The following is a 22,393-nucleotide window of genomic DNA, read 5'->3' on the forward strand; positions in this document are numbered from 1 at the left end:
CGGCGGCCGGGGGACCCTCCGGCCAGGACCAATCTCAGCCGCAGTTTTCTGATAGTTCACCTGCGGCTACCCCGGATTTGGGAGGCGGTCTCGACCGCTCGGGAATCCCGGGGGATCTGGTACCCCGGCGTTTTGAGGCGGCTTCCATTTCCTGGGTGGATCTTTTTCAGGGAATTCATGCCTTTGTCCAGATGCAGACGGCTTCGCGTCCTGCCCCTACGGTCCTTGCTGCGCCTGTTCTTCCGGCGGTTGCTGCGGTTCCTGCGGGGGCGGCGTCTCCGGCGCATACTGCGGCTGCCGCCATGATGGCAGCCTCTAGGGATCCGGTTCCGGGACCCTCGCAGCCTTCTCGGGAGCGGGACCTCCCGCTATTGGACAGTCCCGATCACTCGGACCTGGAGGTTTCACCGGACGAGTCCGAACTCCCGGACGAAGGGGACCTCCCCCCGGGGATTGCGCCATACCGGACTATGCGGCGCTTTTTCCCTAAGGAGGACCTCTCGGACCTCGTGTCTCAGTGTCTGGCGGAGTTGGAGATCACTGGACCCAGTGCTTCGATTCCTTCTGCGCAGAACCCCCTGCTGGAAGGTCTTCGTCCTACAGCCCGCCATTTTCCTTTCTTGCAGGCAGCTCAGCAACTCATTGATTTGGAATGGGCAGCACCGGCGGCCTCCTTTCAAGGGGGCCGGGCCCTGAAAGGCATGTACCCATTGGCACCGGCTCTCCAGGACCTCCTGGCATGCCCTCAGGTGGACGCCTTAATTAGCGCTGTGGTCAAGCGCACTACCATTCCTGTGGAAGGGGGTTTGGCCCTCAGGGAGCCCCAGGACAGGCGGATGGACGCCATTCTGAAGCAAAATTTTGAGGTGGCAGCTCTTTCTTTGAGGATTGCGGCCTGTTGCACGGTGGTCACTCGTGCCTGCTTGTCTCAGGTCCGGAACAACGCTCCGGCGGCTGACATGGAGCCCGCTCTTTCCTTCCTCACTGATGCCGCATCGGATTTGGTTCGAACCACGGCTAAGGGGATCTCGTCTTCCGTGGCCGCCAGGAGACACCTATGGATCCAGCCATGGTCCGCTGATGCCCCTTCCAAGTCTCGCCTCACCAAATTGCCTTTTCAGGGCTCGTTTCTGTTTGGCAGTGACCTTGATAAGCTTGTCGCTTCCTGGGGTGCCTCTCCTGTGCCTCGCCTACCAGAAGACCGGTCCAGGAGGGGACAGCGCTCCGGTCCCCGGCCCTCCAGGGGCAGGGGTTCACAGCGATTTGTTCCATATAGAGGGCGCTACCAGACGCCGCATCCTCCGGCCAGGAATCAGTCCTTTCGGTCCAGGCTGCGCAGACGGGGGAACGGGCCGGGCGGGGGTCCCGGTCGCATCCCACAATGAGAATTTGCCGATTCATCTGGGGGACGAAGCCATAGGGGGCAGGTTGACCCTCTTCTACCCCAGATGGGTCGAGATCACGTCGGACCAGTGGGTCCTCGCAGTTATCCGAGAGGGGTATTATCTGGACTTTCATCATTTTCCTCCGGACAAGTTTGTGGAGTCTTCATGTTCCCCGCTCAAGAAGGCAGCATTGGCGGCCACCCTGACGAGGCTCCTGACCTTGAACGCCATCCTCCCAGTGCCTGCCTGGGAAGTGAATTCTGGACACTATTCCATTTATTTCATAGTACCCAAGAAAGGGGGCACTTTTCGGCCTGTGCTGGACCTCAAATCCCTCAATCGGTACTTACGGGTGCCGAGGTTTCGCATGGAAACTCTGCGCTCCGTCAAAGCCGCAGTCCAGCCCGGAGAGTTCCTCACGGCATTAGACCTGTCCGAAGCCTATCTTCATATTCCGATACATCCGGATCATCAGCGCTTCCTCCGCTTCAAGGTTCTGGACCGCCACTTCCAGTTTCGAGCTCTCCCCTTCGGGTTGGCCACCTCCCCGAGGACATTCACCAAGGTGATCGTGGTTGTGGCGGCGGCACTCAGGCGGGACGGGATCTTGGTCCATCCCTACCTAGACGACTGGTTGATCAGGGCGAAGTCCCGAGCGGAGAGCCTGCGGACAACCGACAGGGTGATCGCCCTTCTGGAAAGCTTGGGCTGGGTCATCAACCTCAGCAAGAGCTGCCTACAGCCTTCCCAGTCCATAGAATATCTGGGGGTACGGTTCGACACTCGGGCGGACACGGTCAGTCTTACGTCCAAGAGACAGTTGAAACTTCGGCAGCGTATCCAGTATCTGTTGGGAACCAGTCGGCCGTTAGCTTGGGATTATCTGCAAGTTCTGGGTCTCATGGCCTCCACTCTGGACGTGGTGCCTTGGGCACGAGCCCATATGAGACCACTACAGCATTCCCTGCTCTCTCGCTGGAGCCCCCATCACCGAGCCTATTCCACGCGCCTCCCTCTGCCGGTCCATGTTCGGACCCAGCTGCGGTGGTGGTTGCGGTCCGACCACCTGAGCAGGGGGTCGCGGATGTCCTCGCCCACGTGGATCTTGCTCACCACGGATGCCAGCCTCAGCGGCTGGGGAGCACATTGCGAAGAACTCACTGCGCAAGGGCGTTGGAACAGGGAGGAGTCCACATGGAACATCAATCGCCTGGAAGCCCGGGCAGTCAGACTGGCCTGCCTTCGTTTCGCTCCGCGGCTGCGGCACAGAGCTGTCAGGGTGATGTCCGACAACGCCACCACGGTGGCCTACATCAACCGTCAGGGCGGAACCAGAAGCCGACAGGTATCTCTGGAAATCGCCCCACTCATGGTTTGGGCAGAGGCGAATCTGCGGGACATCTCCGCCGTCCACATTGCCGGGAAGGACAATACCACAGCAGACTTCCTCAGCAGGGGACGCCTGAATCCAGGCGAGTGGCAGCTGTCCCCCACAGCTTTCCAGATGATTGTCGATCACTGGGGGATCCCGGCCATGGATTTACTGGCAGACAAGTCCAATGCTCAGGTACCCAGATACTTCAGCCGCAGGCGCGACCCGTGCTCGCACGGCATCGATGCTCTGGTCCAGCCGTGGCCTCCGGGGACTCTTCTATATGCCTTTCCCCCGTGGCCTCTACTGGGTGCCCTCATCCACAGGATTCGGTCACACCAGGGCCTAGTTCTTCTGGTGGCCCCGGACTGGCCGAGAAGACCCTGGTACGCGGACCTCAGACGCCTGCTGGCTGGGGAGCCTCTCCCCCTGCCTCCTCTCCGGGACCTTCTACGTCAAGGTCCCATTCTGCACGAGGATCCGGCTCAGTTCTCTCTTACGGTCTGGCCATTGAGAGGGCTCGACTGAAGAAAAAGGGTTACTCGGGGCCTGTGATTACTACACTCCTCCGGGCTCGCAAGTTTTCCACTTCCCTCACCTACGTACGGATCTGGAGAATCTTTGAAGCATGGTGCGACTCTCATGGCACCAGTCCACATGCCGCCACTATTCCTATTGTGTTGGATTTCTTGCAGGATGGGCTTCAGAAGGGTCTCTCCCTCAGCTCCATCAAGGTTCAGGTAGCGGCACTATCGTGCTATGGACCCAGGAGAGGTGGCAAGACTATCGCCAAGCACCCTGATGTTTCTCGTTTCCTGCAAGGCGTCAAGCATATTCGTCCGCCACTAAAGTGGCCTATACCCTTCTGGAACCTTAATCTGGTTCTGGATTTCCTTGCGGGATCCACCTTCCGACCCCTTCGGGGCTTGTCTCTACGGTCTCTAACCCTGAAGTTGGTATTCCTGCTGGCCGTATGCTCCGCACGCCGCGTCTCTGAACTACAGGCGCTGTCCTGCCGTGACCCCTTTCTACGTATCACTTCGGAGTCTATCCATCTTCGGACGGTTCCCTCCTTTCTCCCTAAAGTGGTTTCACAGTTTCATCTTAACCAAACCATATCCTTGCCTACCACGGTAGGTTTGAAGAAATCTGAAGAAGGCCGTTTATTACGCCATCTCTACCTCGGCAGATTGCTGCCCAGGTATCTGACAATGACTCAAGACCTGCGGAAGACAGACCATCTGTTCGTCCTACACAGCGGGAAGAAGCAAGGTGAAGCGGCCTCTCGGCCCACCATTGCCCGCTGGATTAAAGACGTGGTCAGAGCCGCCTACGTGGCGGCTGGGAAGGCTCCGCCTCTACAGGTTAAGGCTCATTCTACCAGAGCCCAAGCGGCGTCTTGGGCTGAATCCCGGATGCTGTCACCGGCGGACATCTGTAAAGCGGCGACATGGTCCTCCCTCCATACCTTTTCTCGGTTCTACCGTCTGGATGTCCAGGCCAGGGAGGACTCGGCCTTTGCGAGGGCGGTACTGCATGGTCCTCAGGCAGCCTCCCGCCCAGGCGGGGTGTAAAGCTTTGGTACATCCCATTTGTCCTGAGTCCATCTGGCTACACGCCAGGAAATGTTCAGATTACTTACCTGGTAATCTTGTTTTCCTTAGTGTAGACAGATGGACTCAGCATCCCGCCCAGCTGCCTGTGTCCATGGGTTTCACTGATTCCGGGTACGCCTTTGACTTTTGTGTTCCTAAGAGCGTACACTCTGCCTATATCCACGCCTTCCGGTTGGGAAGGCTGGCGGTCTCCGGCCACTGTCAATCGGTCAGGGGAGGCCTGTTTTCACTTTTTTCTTTACTTTTCATTGAGCGTCAGTACACACATCCATAACAGCTTTTGCAAGGAAGATTACTGAACAGCTGCGCTTCCTGTGGGGATATATACACGCCCCTGTGCTGACGTCAGATCCGTCTCCAACTGCTAGCACGCGGATACTATCCCATTTGTCCTGAGTCCATCTGTCTACACTAAGGAAAACAAGATTACCAGGTAAGTAATCTGAACATTTTGGATTAAGGGAAGCTGGTCTTGTTTGTTGGGGTACTCGCGCAGCGAGGTAGCAATCTTGCGGGCAGGCTTGTAGGGCACTGCCCTCTATCTAGTTACCCAGAGCTAGGATAGTCCCAGGGAACAGGGGGAGAGCTTACCGGTGGGCCGGTCACCCTCCCCCCACAGTGCACATCTTCCAGAGGATTCCTCTGAAGGGGGCTTATACTATGATTTAATTAATCTTTAAAAAAAAACAAAACAAACTTTGTGCTCTGCGGCAGCGTGAGTCCTGCTGGGGGCAGGCAGTGAGCCTTTTCATTTCAGCCCCAGCCTGCCATCGATCGGTCCTGGGACTCCGGAGGGGGTGGCTGGTTCACCCGGTGCGATTCTGCAACTGTGTAGTGCTTATCTTTTTGGCGCGCTTTTTGTGGCAGCTTCTCTCCCTGTGTCGCCATGCCGCGTTCTTCGGCCTGCACAGCCGGTGGGGGGGGGCGCGACTCTCCCGAGAGGGTCTCTGCTCCTGATGCCTTCCCGGGGGCGAGGGACCCTCTCGGGGGCCGAGCGCTGCCCGCAGGTCTTCATCCCCTGCTTCTTCGGCACGGCCCCGGAGGGTTGCTGGATCAAGGTCGGCAGCCCCGCCTCCCTTAGAGGAGGAGGCGGCGGCCATTTTGAACACGTTGAAATCAGTAGGTACAGTGTTGGAGGAGGAGAATCCCCTCCTCCCTCCCCGCCGGCGCTTAGCCCGCAGAGCACAACCGGGTTTAAGGTTCCTCAACCCCCCCCTCCTCTTCCTTCCGACCCGCAAAAAAAAACAACTGGTAAGGGCATTTTCCTCGACGTTTGTGCCTTTAAGGCACAAGCCCTTTTTGGAGGCAGAGGCAGGTTGGGAGGCAGCTGGACCCTCTCCCCCAAAGATTCCCAGGTCGGCACCAGAGCTGGGGGGAGAGGGGGCCCCCCCTAGGATTCCCAGGTCCGTACCAGAGCTGGGGGGAAAGGGGGTTCGAAGTCCTCACACGCAGGGGGCTGCGGCAGTTCCGGAGGTACCGGATCCCTACAGTCAGAGGGCTGTAGAAGGGGCTGATCCCCAGGTCCTTCCTTTATTGGGAAGGACGAATTTAATTTTTTTTAATACAGCATATTTTGAAGAGGGGACCCCTGTGAACTTTTCCCTTTCACCCCAAGTTGCTGCAGATTGCATATACGGAATGGGACATTTCTGAAGCCTCTTTGCGGGCAGGGCTATGGATAAGCTGTACCCATTGCCGCCTGAGTCCTGGATAAGCTGTACACATGGCCACCTGAGTCCTTGGACCTTCTCAAAATTCGTGGATTTGGCGGTCACGGCCGTAATAAAGCACACTACCATCCCCGTGACAGGGGGGATAGCTTTGAAAGGTCTCCAAGTCCGAAAGTTGGAGGTCTTATTGTAACGTATCTTTGAGGTGCCGGCCCTAGGTGTCCGGGCGGCAGCCTGTAGTAGCCTCATACCGTGGGCCACTCTTCGCTGGATTCAGCAGGTGTTTACAGTCCAGGATCTTCCGCCGGATGAGGCGGAGCAGGCCAATTGCAGGAAGGCTGCGGTGGCCTACACGGCGGATGCCTTATATGATCTTCTCCGGACTTCAGCTCGTACTATGTCTTCTGCTGTAGCCACCAGGCGGTAGCTGTGGCTCTGTCGATGGGCGGCAGATCCTTCCTCTAGGTCCCGTCTGGGTTCCTTTCCCTTCCGGGGAAAGTTGTGGTTTGGGGACGAGCTGGATCAACTCATCAAAACCTTGGGAGACAACAAGGTGTATCAGCTACCTGAAGACAAGCCCCGACAGTCTCGATCCTTCGGGAATTCCAGGGGTCGAGCTCGTAGCCAGCGCCGGTTCTCCTTCGGGAATTCCAGGGGTCGAGCTTGTAGCCAGCGCCGGTTCCGCCTGGGTAGGGGCAGGGCCTTTCCCCAGAGACAGCAGCGAGCAGGTTCCTCGCAGGCTTTCACCCCTACCAAGGCTACTCAATGAAGGCGTGCAGACCCATTCCTCGCTTCAGCGAATCGGGGGTCGGTTGTACCTATTTTGGGAGGAATGGTTCAAGATAACCTCGGATCTGTGGGTCCTCGACGTGGGAAGTCAAGGTTACGCGTTGGATTTTACTTGTCTGCTCCGGGATCCTTTCCTGGTGTTCCCCTGCGGCCCTCTGGAGAGGAGGGTAGCTGTGGCACAAACCTTGAACCGATTACGAGCGCTAGAGGCGGTGGTCCCAGTCCTGCCAGCCAAGCGTCGCACTGGCCTGTATTCGATTGCCCTGTATTTGATTTCCTTCATAGTTCCAAAGAAGGAAGGCATGTTACAGGCCGATTTTGGAGTTAAAACAGATCAACAAGGCCTTACGGGTTCCCCGTTTTCGCATGGAAACGCTGCGGTCTGTCATTACGGCCATCCACAAGGCAGAATTTTGGCTTCTTTGGATCTAACCGAAGCGTATCTCCATATTGGCATCCAGGAATGCCACCAGAGGCTCCTGAGGTTCATGGGGCTGTGTTTTGAGCCCTTCCATTCAGGTTAGTGACTGCCCCCAAGGGTTTCACCAAGGTTCTGGTGGTCGTCGCGGCTTTTCTGCGCCGTCAAGGGATACTGGTTCATCCCTCTCGACGATTGGCTCATCCGAGCAAAATCGGAAGTGTGGTGCAAGCAAGCGGTTCGGTTAGTGGTAGAGCAGCTTCAGTCACTAGGTTGGGTAGTCAACTTCGTGAAGAGCCAGTTGAAACCAACTCAGCACTTGGAGTTTCTCGGAGCCCGATTCGATACTGCGCTGGGCAAAGTTTCCCTGCCCCATCAGCGGCTGGTCGATCTGATGGCGCAAGTTCAATCTCTGTTGGATCTGCAGCTGCCTACGGCCTGGGTTTATTTACAGGTCATTGGTCATATGATGTCTACTCTGGATATGGTACCATGGGCCTTGGCGCATATGCGGCTTTTCCAAACAGCGCTGCTTTCTCGCTGGGACACTAAGTCCGAGGCGGATGACATGTTACCATTGCTGGAGCCGGCCCGGTCCAGCCTCACGAGGTGGCTGATCCCGGACCATCTTTTGAAGGGGGTGGACTTGGAACCTGCATGCATTTCCTTCATGGCCTTTGATAAGCGGCGTAGTTTTGAGACATTCAAGGCATCCAGGATTGGTAATTTCTAATGGCTCCAGACTGGCCAATGTGTCTTTGCTATGCTAATCAAGTCAGATTGCTAGGTGGGAGTATCTTAATGTTCCCTCAGTGCAGAGTTCTGTTCTCAATGTCCTATTAACAAAAATCTGAGTTGGTTTTGTTTTATGGCCTGGCCCTTGAGAGGTCTCATCTTCAGTGAATCATAAATCTGATTTTTTTAAAGTTATTCTCAAAACATGGTCAGTACTTTTATTGAAGGCTAGGAAAGCAATACAGTATGTGAGGATTTGGAAGATCTTTGTTTTTCTATTCAAACATCATTCCACAATCTAGAAATTATTCAGGGCCTGTTCTTGCAAGAAACCCAGAAGGGGTTAGCTCTTAATTCTTTGAAGGTTCTAGTATTGCTTGCCTTAGTAGCAGGTAGGCTCCTCTCATTTCTTCCAGACGTTTCGTGGTTCCTAAGGGGGAGTCCAGAACATTAAGCCTCTACAGAGGATACCCATTCCATCCTGGAACCTAAATCTGGGTATTGTGTGTGGTTTGGTTTTGTGGTGTGTTTTTTAATATTATGTTCACAATTTGAGTCTTTTAGAAGGATTTTGCTGAAGCTCCTTGCGTTGAAAACAGTATTGCTGATAGTGATATGTTCAGCTAGAAGGATCTGAGTTGCAGGCACTGTCTTGTAGGGAACCATATTTTGTTTACAAAGGAATGTTGTCAACAGACAGTGGTAACAACTTTTCATTTGAATCAGACTGGTGACCTTTGTTTTAGTAGGCATACTGATTCAGGAGTGTATACTCTGCTGCATAGTTTGGTTGTAAGGAGATATCCTTTGAGATATGAGGGACACGAATAAGATCAAGAAATCGTATCATTTTTCATCTTATTTAGTGGTACTAAGAAAGGTGAGGCAGCTACCAAGTCATCGATAGCGCATTGGATTAAGGAGGTAATTGCGATGGCTTATATTGATAAAGGTAAGACTTTGCCTAAGGAAATCTGATCAGATTCCACTAGAGTGCAAGTGGTTTCTTGAGCAGAACTTCGTTCGATCTCTCCACAGGAGATTTGTAGAGCAAAAGCATGGTCTTCCTTGCAATCCTTTTCAAAGCATTAACTGTTGGATGTGAGGGCCAGAGAAGAAGCCTTGTTCACTTTGGGGGTGTTGTAAGTGTGTTTGGCAGGGTCCTACCCTTTTCAGGAATAGCTTGAGTACATCCCACTCGTCTGGATTGGTCTGACTGGATGAAGGCGAAATTTGCTCTTACCTGAGTTCCTTGAGTCCAACCAGACCAATCCAGGACCCTCTCTACGTTGCAGTTCTACAGAGTTCTATTTGGCTGGTAAGATGAAAGTATCTGGTGTGCAGTTTGTGGAAGACAGTTTCAAGATCTGTAAATAGTACTTATTTTTTGGTATGTTTCTGTTTTAGGATTGGAACCCTCTGGTTAAAATAAATAAAATCGATGAGAAATTTTTCAAAGTTAAGCTTGTTACAGTTAATGCTGGCAGGCTGATGTCAGCACAGATACCTATAACGGGTGATCTCAGCAAACCTGTTTGTTTCTCTTGTGCTCCCTCCCTCCCCTGGTTGGTAAGCACAATCCACTCGCTTGGACTCACGGAAAGGAAATTATCTGAAAGAGCAAGCTTCACATTTTAGAAGGGAGGAATTATCTTCTTGATCCTTGCAGCTCTGGATGTCTTGAATATCAGATGAGCAGGTGAAAGACAAACAGGTATTAGGAGACCTGATTATGGTGGGTATAAAGAAGCTGGTGAGGGCTTTATGTCCATTTTGCCATCAGGGATTTGATTATAGCTAAAGAGGACTTGCCTGAGGTGAGGTTAAAAGTTGGGTAAGCAGTGGCAAAGACTTATCCTCTACAGGAGGGAGGAGTAAGAAAATATGTAGGTGCCGCAGGTGGGTGCACAATCACTAGAAAGACTGTGGTCCAGGGGGAAGAGAGTATTGCCGTTAGGGATCCTTGGGATCAGAAGAGTGAAACATTGCTCAAGTAATTCTTTGAGGTTTCTGGCCTTGCTCTGCAAGCAGCTGTATATAAAGGTTTTGTGACTAGTATTTGCACTGGACTCTAAGTTCAGGAACTTGGTACAGCTGTGGAGGAAGCAACGCTTTTGGAAGTAGGTACAGCATATTTTTAGCTGATGCTTCGTATGACCTGATCTGACCTTTTGTGAATAATATGACCTTGGTTCTGGTGTCCAATCAGTTGTTATGGCTGAGGAATTGGGCAGCTGATTTGATGTCTAATATACATCTTGCTAAATTCCTTTTCAAGGGCAAGCTCATCTTTTGGGAAGGATTTGGAAAAATCTGTGAAGGACTTGAGTCTAATTCACCCAGGCTACCTGGAGAATAAGGCTAAGAGTTCCTTTCGGTCGCTGCCTTCTAGGACTTGCTTTAATGAATCTAAAAGATGCTGCTTAGGAAGGGCTCTGTCTGTGTGCCCAGCCTTTTGGGAGGATAAGAAAGGTGGAATGGATGGGGCTACTGGTGGTTCCTCTGCATTGCAAGGTGCTCCACGGAGTTCCCAAACTTTTATCTCTGGTTCAGATAGGAGGCAGGCTGACCTTGTTTTACCCAAGTAAGTCTAAATTGCTTCCAATCTGTGAGTCCTGGATATCATTGATAGGGCTGGAAAATTCCAAGATATAACTATTTCAAATGCCTTTTTGTGCCCCCAACTCCCCTGCTGCTCCTTGCTAAAAAGAGAAGTGATTCAGTTGACCATGGATTGCCTATCTGCTAGCGTGGTTTTGGTTCTGGAGTTGGAGAAGGGACAGGGAAGGTAATCCATCTATTTTGTGGTCCTTAAAAAGGAGGTCACCTTTTCGGCTTTCCTGGATTTTAAATCAGGTCAACAGGGAATTGCGAGTTCCTTGGTTCTCTATGGAGACCCCTGTAGTTGATCATGAAGGTGATGAGGCAAGAAGAGTGTCTGACCTCTCGGGACCTGACAGAAGTGTACCTCATATTCCCATCATGAGGGAAGATAAGAATTCCTGGGTTTTGCAGTTCCAAAGAGTTATCTTCAGTTCAGGGTGTTTCCATTCAGGCTGATCACTGCTCCAAGGACCTTCTCAAAGATGTTTGTGGTGGTGCCAGCCCTGCACCTGGAAGGGATTCTAGTTTAGCCCTATCTGGACGATTGACTAATCCAAGCAAAAATGGAAGAGAGTTGTATTTCCACTGCCAGGGTAATGCAATTGGTATAGGATCTAGGCTGAGTGCTGAACTTTGCAAAAAGCAAGAGCCCAAGCAATGTTTGGAATATCTGGAAGTCGATGTGAAGAATGGTGAAGTGTCTACGACACAAGAGAATTCTTAAACTTCAGGATAAATTGCACAACTTTATTTTGGATTAGAATCCTCTACATGTGGCACTATTCACAAGTACTGGCTTCCATGGCAAGTGTGCACGTGCACTTCAGGAGAGATCTCTACAGTCTTTGAGGTCACCTCAGTCTTAATTGGATTCTGAGTCTTCTATTCTTGAAGCAGACAAGGAACATTCTGCCCTGGTGGCTCAATATGAAGAAGCTGGAGTGGACCTGGAGACTCCAAATTGGCTCACATCAGCAGATGCCAGCTTATTCGACTGTAAGGGGAGGTCTACTGTTATAGACAAATGGCATAGGTGTCATGGAGTCCTCTGGAGGTCGGTTGGTCCATAAATCTTTTGGAAACAAGGTCCATGAGAAAAGCCTTGCAGGAGTTCGTTCACTTAGGTCAAGCGGTGCAAATTCCTTTGGACAACGTGACTGCAGTGGTGTATGTGAATTACCAAGTTGGGACAAGAAGCTCTCCGATGGCTAAGGAAGTGAATCTTCTCGTTGCTTCTGTGAAACAGTACTTGAAGGTGTTGTCAGCATGGCACATAGGATTTTTTGAGGCGCCACATCTTGAATATGAGGAAGTGGGAGTTGTCAAAGGAAGCCTTCTTCCTAATTGTAGATAAGTGGAGGAAGCCTTTGGATCTAATGGCAACAAAGAAGAATGCCAACTTCTTCAGTAGCAGAAGAGAAGGTTCTGAAGGCCTGGATGCATTAATGTAGACTTTGGCATTGCATGAGCTCGCTCCATTCCACTCCCTCCCTCCTTTCCCCATTCCATGGCTCTTGTGGGATGATGAGCCAGGGTCCGGAATTTAGTGATCCTGGTGGTACCTTGGTACATAGACCTTATGAGAAACAAGGAGGGAGAGCCCCCTACACATTGTCACAGAAGAGTCTACATCTTCAGGTTCTGATTGTATGTCAAGACTCTGCTCTATTCTGTTTTGCGGTATGGCCCCTGAGAGGAAACATCTAGTAAAAAAAAAAAAAAAAAAAGTTATTCTGGTAAGGTAGTTTGCACACTTTTTTTCAGGCTTGCAAGCATTCCATCTTGCTAGTCTGTGATGGTGTGGAGGATTTTTGTATTTCTGTCTGCAGAAAGGTCCTTGTCACTGTGGAAAGAGTCAGTGATGTCAATATTAACTTTTTTTGCAAGAAGGACTGAAGAGGTTGGTGCTTAACTCTCAAGGTTTAAGTGGAAGCTAATTCTTCTTATTATGGGGTAATATTCAGGGGTCATTGCTCATGATGCACCTAGATGTCTGTGGTGTGTGGGGTTTTTTTCTGTTTTTTTTGTTTTTTTTAAAGGGGTTGAAGTACATCTGACACTATCCTGCCACCCTCCCCACAATGAGGGAGCTAATGCCTTTGTGGAATCTGAATTTGGTTCTAAGAGCTTTGACTGGAACTCCCTTAACTCCTTTGGAGATGTTTTGCTGAAGGGTTCAAACTCTGAAGACTGGTAGCAATTATCCTCCGCCTGTGCCTCTTAATGATGCTGTTCCTATCCATTTTCCAGCTTGCTTAATCTCTCTGCCTCTCTTCCCTCCTCTCTTCTAGCCTGCTCCCCCTTCCCCGTCGCTGTTCATTGTAATTTTCCTACCTTTTTTTATCAAGTTAATTGTAAACCGGTGTGATGTTCCTAAGAATGTCGGTATAAAAAAATCTCATAAATAAATACATTTGTTCTGCAAGAAGGATTTTGGAGCTGCAGGCTCTTGTAAGATTCACAGAGGAATCAGTTTCAATCCACAAAGTACCTTCATTTCTTCCTAAGATGATTTTGCAATTTCATCTTTTAACCAGACAACGCTTCTCCCTTCAGGAGGCATTCATGGGTTAAACGTGGTAAGGATCTTCACCAGTTGGATGTGTTCAGAGTCCTGCTGCATTATTTGAAAATATTCATTGTAACATAGTAAATGATGGCAGAGACCCCCACGTGCTCCATCCAGTCTGCCCAGCAAGCTTTTATTCTTTTTTTTTTTTATTATTCTGTTAATGTAGCAGCTCCATATAGGTTACCCCCATACTTTCTGTCAAGGGTAGAAACTATCGCTTCGTACAGGTTACCCCTTATCTTTGTTTCTTTTCTTTAGCCACTACAGGTCCTCTGTGTTTATCCCAAGCTCTTTTGACGTCCATTACCGTTCTCAACTTAACTACCTCTACCGGGAGGGCATTCCATATATCCACAACCCTTTCTGTGAAGAGAGTTCCTGAGTCTATCCTCTTGGAGCTGCATGTTATGAGCCCCTAGTTCTACAGCTTTCTTTCCATTGGAAAAGGCTTGGTTCTCATGCGTCATTTATACCCTTAAAATATTTAAATCTCTCTCATAGCCCCCCTGTCCCTTCTCTCATCCAGTTTATGCATATTTAGATCCTTCAGTCTCATTTCATATGGCTTTTGATGTAGGTTGCACACCATTTTGGTTGCCTTTCTTTGGACTGCTTCAATCCTGTCTCTTATTTGATAGTTTCCAAAACTGAACACAATATTCCAGATAAGACCTCACCAATGACCTGTAGGGGGAAATATTGCCACTTTTTTTTTTTTTTGGTCCTTAGCCAGCATCTTGTCACGTTGCTTTGCTTCTTTCAGATCATTTGACAATATCACTCAGAGGTCTCTCTCTCTCTCCCTGTCCATGCACACCAGTCTCTCTCCCCCCCCCCCCCCCCCCCCCATATCAGTATAGCTCCTTTAGATTTCTGCACCCGAGATGCATGACTGCACTTCTTGGTATTGAATCCCAGCTGCCAAATCTTTCAGCACTCAGACCTTTCTTAGATCACTTTTCATTCTCTCCACTCCTTCAGGAGTGCTTTCTCTGTTGCAGATCTTAGTGTCATCTGCAAAATGACAAACTTTACCTTCTAATCCCTCCGCATTGTTGCTCACAAAGATATTGCACAAAACCGGCCCCAGAACTGATCCTTGAGTCACTCCACTTATCATTCTTCACTACTCAGAATAGGTTCCATTTACCGCCACCTGCTCTCGTCTGTCAGTCAACCAGTTTGTAATCCATTCTACAATCTTGAAATCCACTCCCAGGCTTCCCATTTTGTTCATGAGCCTTCTGTGTGGAACAGTATCGAAAGCTTTGCTGAAATCCAGTTAAATCATGTCAATTGCTCTTCCTTGATCCAATTATCCATTTCTCGAACAAATAAATAAAAATCAAATTAGTTTGATTTTCCTCTGGTAAACCATGTTGCTGCGGATCTTGCAACCAATTGGATTGTAAATAGTTGACTTTCTTTTCCTTCAGCAGCATTTCCATTAGTTTTCCCACCACCAAGCTAACTTACCAGCCTGTAGTTTCCACCTCCTCTCTGCTCCCACTTTTGTGAAACAGGTCCACCACTGCCTTCCTCCAATCTTCCTGTCAGGAAGTCGGATCAGGTATTTGTCCTCAAATGCACCAAGGAAGGGGAAAGTGGCTTCCAAAGCATTGATTTCTTGTTAGATTAAGGAGGTTTATCAGTTCCACTTACATTTCTAGAGGGATAACTCTTTCAAGGGGGCTGAGGACCTAGTCTACTAGGGCCCAAGCTTCTTGGGTGGAACTGTTGGTCTCTTTCTAGATTTGTAGGGCAGCTACTTAGGTTTCCTTCTGTTTGTTCACAAAACATTACCTTCTGGATGTCCGAGTGACAGAGGATGTTGCATTTGGCTCAGGAGTTTTGAGAGCAGGTCTTGGAATATCCCACCCAGTTTGAGGACTTTCTTTGATACATTCCACTTGTCTGGACTGGTCTGGCAGGGATGGTAAGTTGGTAAAGAAGGTGAAATTCTTACCTGCTAATTTCCTTTAAATTTGCCAGAGCAGTAAGAACTGATTTTTATCAGCTACTCTCATATTTTGTTTGTAAAGTGTAGCTGTTGAGATTTGTCCCAAGCTTGCTGAGGAATTTACTGTACATAGTTGATGCTTTACAGTTGTCTTTCTAGGAGACCTGGTATTGGTTGGCCTGCGAGTTTGGGTATTTTGTGCCTCTGTTCATGTGAAGCCTTTGTTTTGTGGGGTTTCTGAGGGAAGTTTGATTATTTGAAGCTTATTACAGAAATACTGTCCTGCTGAGGTAAGTATGAAACACTATGTAGGGGGACATCAGCAAACCAATTATTCTCTGCTGCCCTCTGCTGGTAGAGGAGTATAACACACTTGTCTGGACTGGTTTGGCAGGACTCGAGGAAAGGAAATTAACAGCTAAAACAATTTTATCTTTGGGTACTTTTGAAAGCCTGTGCTGTAGAATTGGAGTAGTTTAGAGATTTTTTTTTTTTATTTTTTTTTTTAGGTTTTTTTTTTTTTTATATACCAACATTCAGGACGATAGTCCCATCATGCTGGTTCACAAGAAACAGGGGTGCAATAATAATAAAACTTTACAATTTGAACAATAGTGCAGAAAAGCAGTTACATATAACAAGGAAATCAATAACTTGGAGTGAGAAGGAAAATGAAGATCAGATAATTATATATATATATAGATAGCATTAGAAACATGGAAACAGAAGATGTAAGCATATAAAGACCTCTTGTTGTGTAGTACTTGTATTGGGGTGGGGGGGGGGGGAGGATTCTCTGAGGCATGGAGAAGGTAGCTCCCTAGGGAGTAATAGGGATGGAAGTAAGGGATTGCCCTTTTTTTGGGAGGAGGGTGGTTTGCTTTTGTTCTGGGTACTGGCTGTATTAGGGTTGGGTTTGGGATGGTTTAAGTGGGTTATGTTCAGATTTAAGATGGATTTTTGTTTGTTTTTAATCTTGCTATAATTTTTGTTGTATGAGTATATTGTGACGTAGCTGGTCACGTCCCTAGTGAGAATAATAAATTAAACCTGCTGGATATTAGGGTTTATATCAGTTGTCGGGCACTTTTAATAGTGGGTTTTTTTATGCTTTTGGATTATGAATTATTTTATAAATTGTATTATCAATCAGTGTTAAACTGCTTTGGGTGATCCTTGATGACTGGAACAGCGAGCAGCGGAAAGCTTAAGTGTGCAAGAATGCATGTTGGAGTGAGGTGGGGGCAGCGCTGTGGGTTAGGCTGTACTAGCTTTCTGTCTCTGCCCTCTAGACCCCATTCCAGAGGTGCAGGCGGTGGGCTGATGCCCCGTCCCCTCAGTCTCTGGCTTCCAGCATGGGGACGGAAGATGAAGACTGTGTTGGGCTGCCCATGGTAAGTGTCCTTTCCATCCAAGGATGGTCTGTGTGATGGAAGAGAGAACAATAGCAACAGCTGATGTGTCATTCTTTAATGTGACTCTGCACTTCATTTTCTTTTTTCTTCCCCTGCCCTCCACCTCTTTCCTGGGAGGGTTGCCTAGAAACAAACTTTTTTTATTCCTTTTTAAAGGAAGGGAAATAATGTTTTAAGAGTATTGAATGAAATATATGTAATGACTGGGCTATGCCTGTCACAGTGTCTGTGCCTGGTTGTAGGCCACATACACACAGTATACAGAGGGGCTCTGCCTGTACTTCAATAGGCCTACCTTGGGGCTAATTCTCAGGAAAGAGGGAGATATCGAGGGGCTTCTCGGACATACAAACAAACATGCACACACACTGAGTTAGTACACCAGGATCCAGGTATTGGATGTAAGTTTGAGTACTTGCTAAGCAAAAGGATAATAACACAAGATAACAGCAAGCACTAGAGTGTTAATTGCAAGCTAACAATTACTAGAAAAGTATTAAGATGCAAGAGGTGCCCTCTTTAAATGTATTTCCCATAGACGTTGAAATAGGCCCAAGAAATACGGAAGTCTGAAGTGTAATGATGCTGAGATTCTTACAGCTTTGCTTCCTTTTATAGGATTTTTCCTAACACTGCTTTAAGGAGGAGTGTGTGTCTCCCCCATTGTTCTTCTCTGACAGTTCAGCCCATCTGCTTCTCAAAACCTTGGTACTATTTGGTGCTTTTTGTCAATAAGCATTGCTGAATTAGACTTGATCTGTGGGTGATGTCATCTGGCGGCATCTAACAGACTTGTCTCTCCAAGATGCTCCATAGAGCTGAAAGCTCTAGCAGGTGTGGGAGTTCTTACATGGAAGTTGCCTCATGTGCCTTTTCAGTCTGTTTGTTCAAGCACAACCCAGACATGTACTCAGTCTCTCTAGATATTTATCCCAGAGTCTTTTAAAATGTTTCTATTTCTTCAGTTTTGCTCATTTTGGTTACCTTGCTGCCCTGCAGCACTGTTTGGTGCTACAAAAAAATTGTGCTTCCTCAAAATGGTGAAAACTTCCATCCGTGGTGAGATGAAGTCCCTCACGGTATGATATTCCTGAATGGTGACTCCCAATGCAAGTTCCCCATTAGGAGTCATCACTCAGGAAAAGGATCTAGGTGTCATAATCACCCCTATCCTAAAAAGACTACACTGGCTACCGGTAGAAAAAAGAATCGAATACAAAATACTAACCATTTTACACAATGCAATACACAACAATGAAAACACATGCCTAAAAACCATTATACAACAACACACTACTCAACGCAACACTAGATCAACAAACAAAGCACAACTGGACATCCCATAAGTCACAACAGCCAAACTCACAACCGTAAGAAAAAGAGCAATCTCAATAGCCAGACCTCACCTCTGGAACACCCTACTGGAAAACCTAACACTACAGAACAACAAAAAAATATTCAGAAAACTACTCAAAACCTGGCTTTTCAGAAAAGCCTACAAAGAAGGGATAGGCTAAACAATCACTCTTCCATCCCCAAGAAATGTATTCACCGCTAAGTACTTTATTACTCACAAACACCTCCCAAACGTATACCTAGCATCATACCCAGTTGAGACTGTTAATAGTAGGACAGTTCATACTTTATCTTGTTTTATTTATTTTTATCTCGTTTCATTTATTTTCTTGTTTTATACATTGGTTCATATTTTCTTTATTTCTGACCCTCCCACAGTTACCTTGTAATCTGCAAGCCCGTTCATATAAACCTATGTTCTCTAATTGGGATCCTGCCATGTACTTTTGACCTCAATTGGCCACTGTTGGGCTTGATGAACCCTCGGTCTGACCCAGTATGGCAAGTCTTATGTTCTTATGCTTGCTCCAGAGATGTTGGTGGAGCCCTCCGCGTTCTCATCACTCCATAGTGCCACGTATAGAGACACTGCAAAAGTTTCTGAGGTGGCAGTGGATCCTTCCTTCCGTAGTTCAGTGTAGTCTGCCTCTCCAGAAAATGGGTTGAGCAGGAACTCCTCATTCACTCCCCTCCCCCCTCCCCCCAATAGGCCTAAATCAGAGCCACTGGGTCAAGGGTTACATTTGCCAAGACCAGGTTCCCATTACGTACCCAGATCAGTCCAGACGCCTGGGTTTTGCCTCCCCCTCCAGCAGATGGAGACAAGGAAAGTTTTACTGACACTACCACTTAACGTGAGGTGCCACCTGCAGTCCCTCAGTATTCCTCTGTCTCCAGCAGATGTTGGAGGTGCAAAGCCTACAGTCTGAGTTTAAGTTAGACTACAGGATTTAGTAGTGCTTGCCTCCAAGGGGGTTGTTAGGTCCTGGTGGGGCCATCCCCCCTGGTTTGTAAGGCAGACGAGCAGGGGATTGGGGACCCTTTGTTGCTCGTTCCTTCATCACCAGACAGGGCTGAAAACGGGGGTTCCCAGTTCTCTCACCCTGAAGGACACACTGAGCCTGCAGCCATTCTTCTTTGAGGGAAGTACTTGTTTTATTGCCTATCAAAGATTTTGTTAAAATAAATAAATAAAATTAAACAAGGGAGCGAATAGGGGTTGCTGTGGGATAGCACATCTTTACTCCGGCTCTGCTGCTTAAGCAATTGGGCAGCTCAGTTGTTCCCAGTTCCTCTGGTTTTTCTGCTCTTGCTGCCTGGTGCCAGATTTCATGCCATATGGTTCGGCTTGTGGAGATGCAAATGCTCCTGGTGTGTCTCTGTTGGGGAAGGCGCTTCGGAAAGCACAGCATTAAATAAATTAGCCAGGCGCCACGAGCCTAGGAGGCTCTCGCCAGAGCAGCAGCCCACTGGTGATCCCTTCCCACTAAGCACGGGAATGTAGGCCATCATGTCCAACTTCAGGGCTGTTGTGCAGACTGTGGAGGGGATGGGGATTTCCATCCTCCTTTATCTCCAGTGGTGGGGACCTCTGGGGGAGGTCCAGACACAGAGGGGCTCCCTTCAGGAAGTGACTAGGATCCCCAGGAGGACTTGTATGTCTCTTCTACTTCTCAGATTTTGTTCTTTTATTATACAAAGCTTAAGGTTCCATATTAGGAGCTACCACCCAAGAAAGAGATCTAGGCGTCATAGTAGATAATACATTGAAATCGTCTGCTCAGTGTGCTGCAGCAGTCAAAAAAGCAAATAAGATGTTAGGAATTATTAGGAAGGGAATGGTTAATAAAACGGAAAATGTCATAATGCCTCTATATCGCTCCATGGTGAGACCACACCTTGAATACTGTGTACAATTCTGGTCGCCGTATCTCAAAGATATAGTTGCAATGGAGAAGGTACAGAGAAGGGCAACCAAAATGATAAAGGGGATGGAACAGCTCCGCTATGAGGAAAGGCTGAAGAGGTTAGGGCTTTTCAGCTTGGAGAAGAGACGGCTGAGGGGGGATATCATAGAGGTCTTTAAGATCATGAGAGGTCTTGAACAAGTAGATGTGACTCGGTTATTTACACTTTCGAATAATAGAAGGACTAGGGGGCATTCCATGAAGTTAGCAAGTAGCACATTTAAGACTAATCGGAGAAAATTCTTTTTCACTCAACGCACAATAAATCTCTGGAATTTGTTGCCAGAGGATGTGGTTAGTGCAGTTAGTGTAGCTGGGTTCAAAAAAGGTTTGGATAAGTTCTTGGAAGAGAAGTCCATTAACTGCTATTAATCAAGTTTACTTAGGGAATAGCCACTGCTATTAATTGCATCAGTGCATCAGTAGCATGGGATCTTCTAGGTGTTTGGGTAATTGCCAGGTTCTTGTGGCCTGGTTTGGCCTCTGTTGGAACAGGATGCTGGGCTTGATGGACCCTTGGTCTGACCCAGCATGGCAATTTCTTATGTTCTTATGAGGCCAGGAATGCCGCACAGGATTGAAAAGGGAGCTTCGATAAGGCCGGCAAAGAGACCCAGGTCCTCCAGGATCAGGAGAGCCCTAGCTTCAGAAACAGATCTGCAAGTGCAAGACCCTTCAGGGTCAGATCCAGGTTTGGTAGATCAGGACCCAGATGAGGCATTGTTGAAGAACCCGACCATCGACAGCAATAATCCCAAGGTGGTATGGCTGTTCTACAAGGAAGAGCTGGATCCCCTGATACCTACTTTTCTCGAGTAACCCTATATAGAGATCCTGCGAGAGGAATTGGAATTGGGAGCAGTGGAACTGGTCATGGTTTTCCTTTGGGGTCCAATGAGGTCTTTTCCATTTCACAAGTCAGTCAGCACGTTGCTGTTTAGGGAGTGAAACAGGCCTGAAGGTCAGCAGGTCCATGGATAAGTTGTATCCTTTAACAGAGGGGATACGCTTGAGCTTCTGAAGGTCCCGAAGGTGGATGCATCTGTTTCAGCCGTTCCTAAGAAGAAGACCGTTCCAGTTGCCGGTTTTATAGCTCTGAAGGACCTTCAGGATAGGAAGCTGGAAGTGCACCTCAGGAAGATTTCTGAGGTGTCTGCCCTTGGCATTCGAATTGCTGTGTGTAGCAGTTTTTTATGTTGAGGGCCGGCTTACGCTGGGTGCAGCAGTTACAGGCTGACAGGGTCCTTGTCTAAACCTGAGATGAAACAGGCGGAGCATCTAGAAGACGTAGTGGTGTATAGTGCGGTTGCCTTGTATGATCTCGTCAGGACCTCCTCCAGGACTGTCAGCAGTTTCGGCCCGGAGACTGCTCTGGTTGAGAAATTGGTCGACTGACGTTTCATCCAAGTCTCAGTTGGGAATTTTGCCTTTTAAAGGAAAATTACTGTTTGATAAGGATTTGAAGAAGATGATCAAGCTTCTCGGTGAGAGTAAGGTCCATAAATTGCCCGGAGATGAGCCGAAAGGAAAAAGTTCCTTTCCTGCTTCAGAGGGAGTTGGTGATTTCTGCCACTCAGAGCATTGGAGTATACAGAGGCAGTCCTCGGGCAGACAACCATCCTGGAACCAGCCTTTTAAAGGTCAAAGGTCGGGCAGAGATGGCTGTTCCCAAGGTAGAGCCAAATTCACCCAATGATGCGAGACTGGTCCACTCCTCGGTTCCAGTGATAGGGGGCCGGCTGGCTGTGTTCTACGAGGAGTGGACCAAGATCACATTGGATCAGTGGGTCTTAAATGTGAGAAAACAAGGTTATGCTTTAGAATTTGTTTGGCCGCTAAGAGATCGGTTTATGGTTTCCCCATGTACTTATGAAGAAAAGAAGCTGGCCATGCGAGAGACTGTCGCCTGCAAAGGCTGGGAGCCATTGTTCCTGTCCTCCTGGAGGAGCAGGGGACAGGCTGCTATTCCATTTATTTATCATGCCAAAGAAGGAGGGAGCATATGTCCACTTTTTTTTAAATGGAGGATTAAACGTGGCTCTGAAGGTTCTTCGGTTCCAAATGGAAACCCTGTGTTCGGTGATTGCCTTAGTGCACAAGGGGGAGTACCTAGAGACTGGATTTGACTGAAACATATACACATAGGAATCCAGCCCGTGTCTGTCAATGCGACAACTGTGGCTTGCATCAACTGACAGGTATGCACCCAAAGTTTAGCAGTGGCTCAAAAAGCCCGGGATTTAATAGATTGGGCAGAACAACATCTGGAGCAGTTAGCAGCCTCCCATACAGCAGGCACGGACATCGTGCAAGCGGATTTTATGAGCTGGCAGCAGCTGGACCCTGGAGAGTGGGAGCTGTCAGAGGAAGATGTGCCTTATCAGTCACAGGGTGGGGTACGCTGTTTGTGGATTTAATGGCGATCTTCTGCATTGCCAAGGCCCCGTGTTTCTTCAGCCGGTGAAGAGAAAGGGGGGGGGGTAGATGCCTTAGTTCTGCTTTGGCTGATGGATGTCCTTCTTTGTGTGTTTCTG

At 48.6% G+C, this 22,393-nt stretch overlaps 1 protein-coding gene across 4 annotated transcripts in view; it reads left to right on the forward strand.

Moving 5' to 3' along the window:
• Positions 1-22,393, forward strand: part of TROAP (trophinin associated protein) — a 112,892-nt gene that overhangs the window by 50,232 nt on the left and 40,267 nt on the right. For all 4 annotated transcript variants that reach the window (XM_029594671.1, XM_029594672.1, XM_029594674.1 and 1 more), the window contains one exon: positions 16,414-16,515. In XM_029594671.1, the coding sequence (XP_029450531.1) occupies positions 16,414-16,515 (102 nt within the window). The remainder of the gene's footprint in view (positions 1-16,413; positions 16,516-22,393) is intronic.

Source organism: Rhinatrema bivittatum, chromosome 3, assembly GCF_901001135.1.
Source record: "Rhinatrema bivittatum chromosome 3, aRhiBiv1.1, whole genome shotgun sequence".
Taxonomy (NCBI): Eukaryota; Metazoa; Chordata; class Amphibia; order Gymnophiona; family Rhinatrematidae; genus Rhinatrema; species Rhinatrema bivittatum.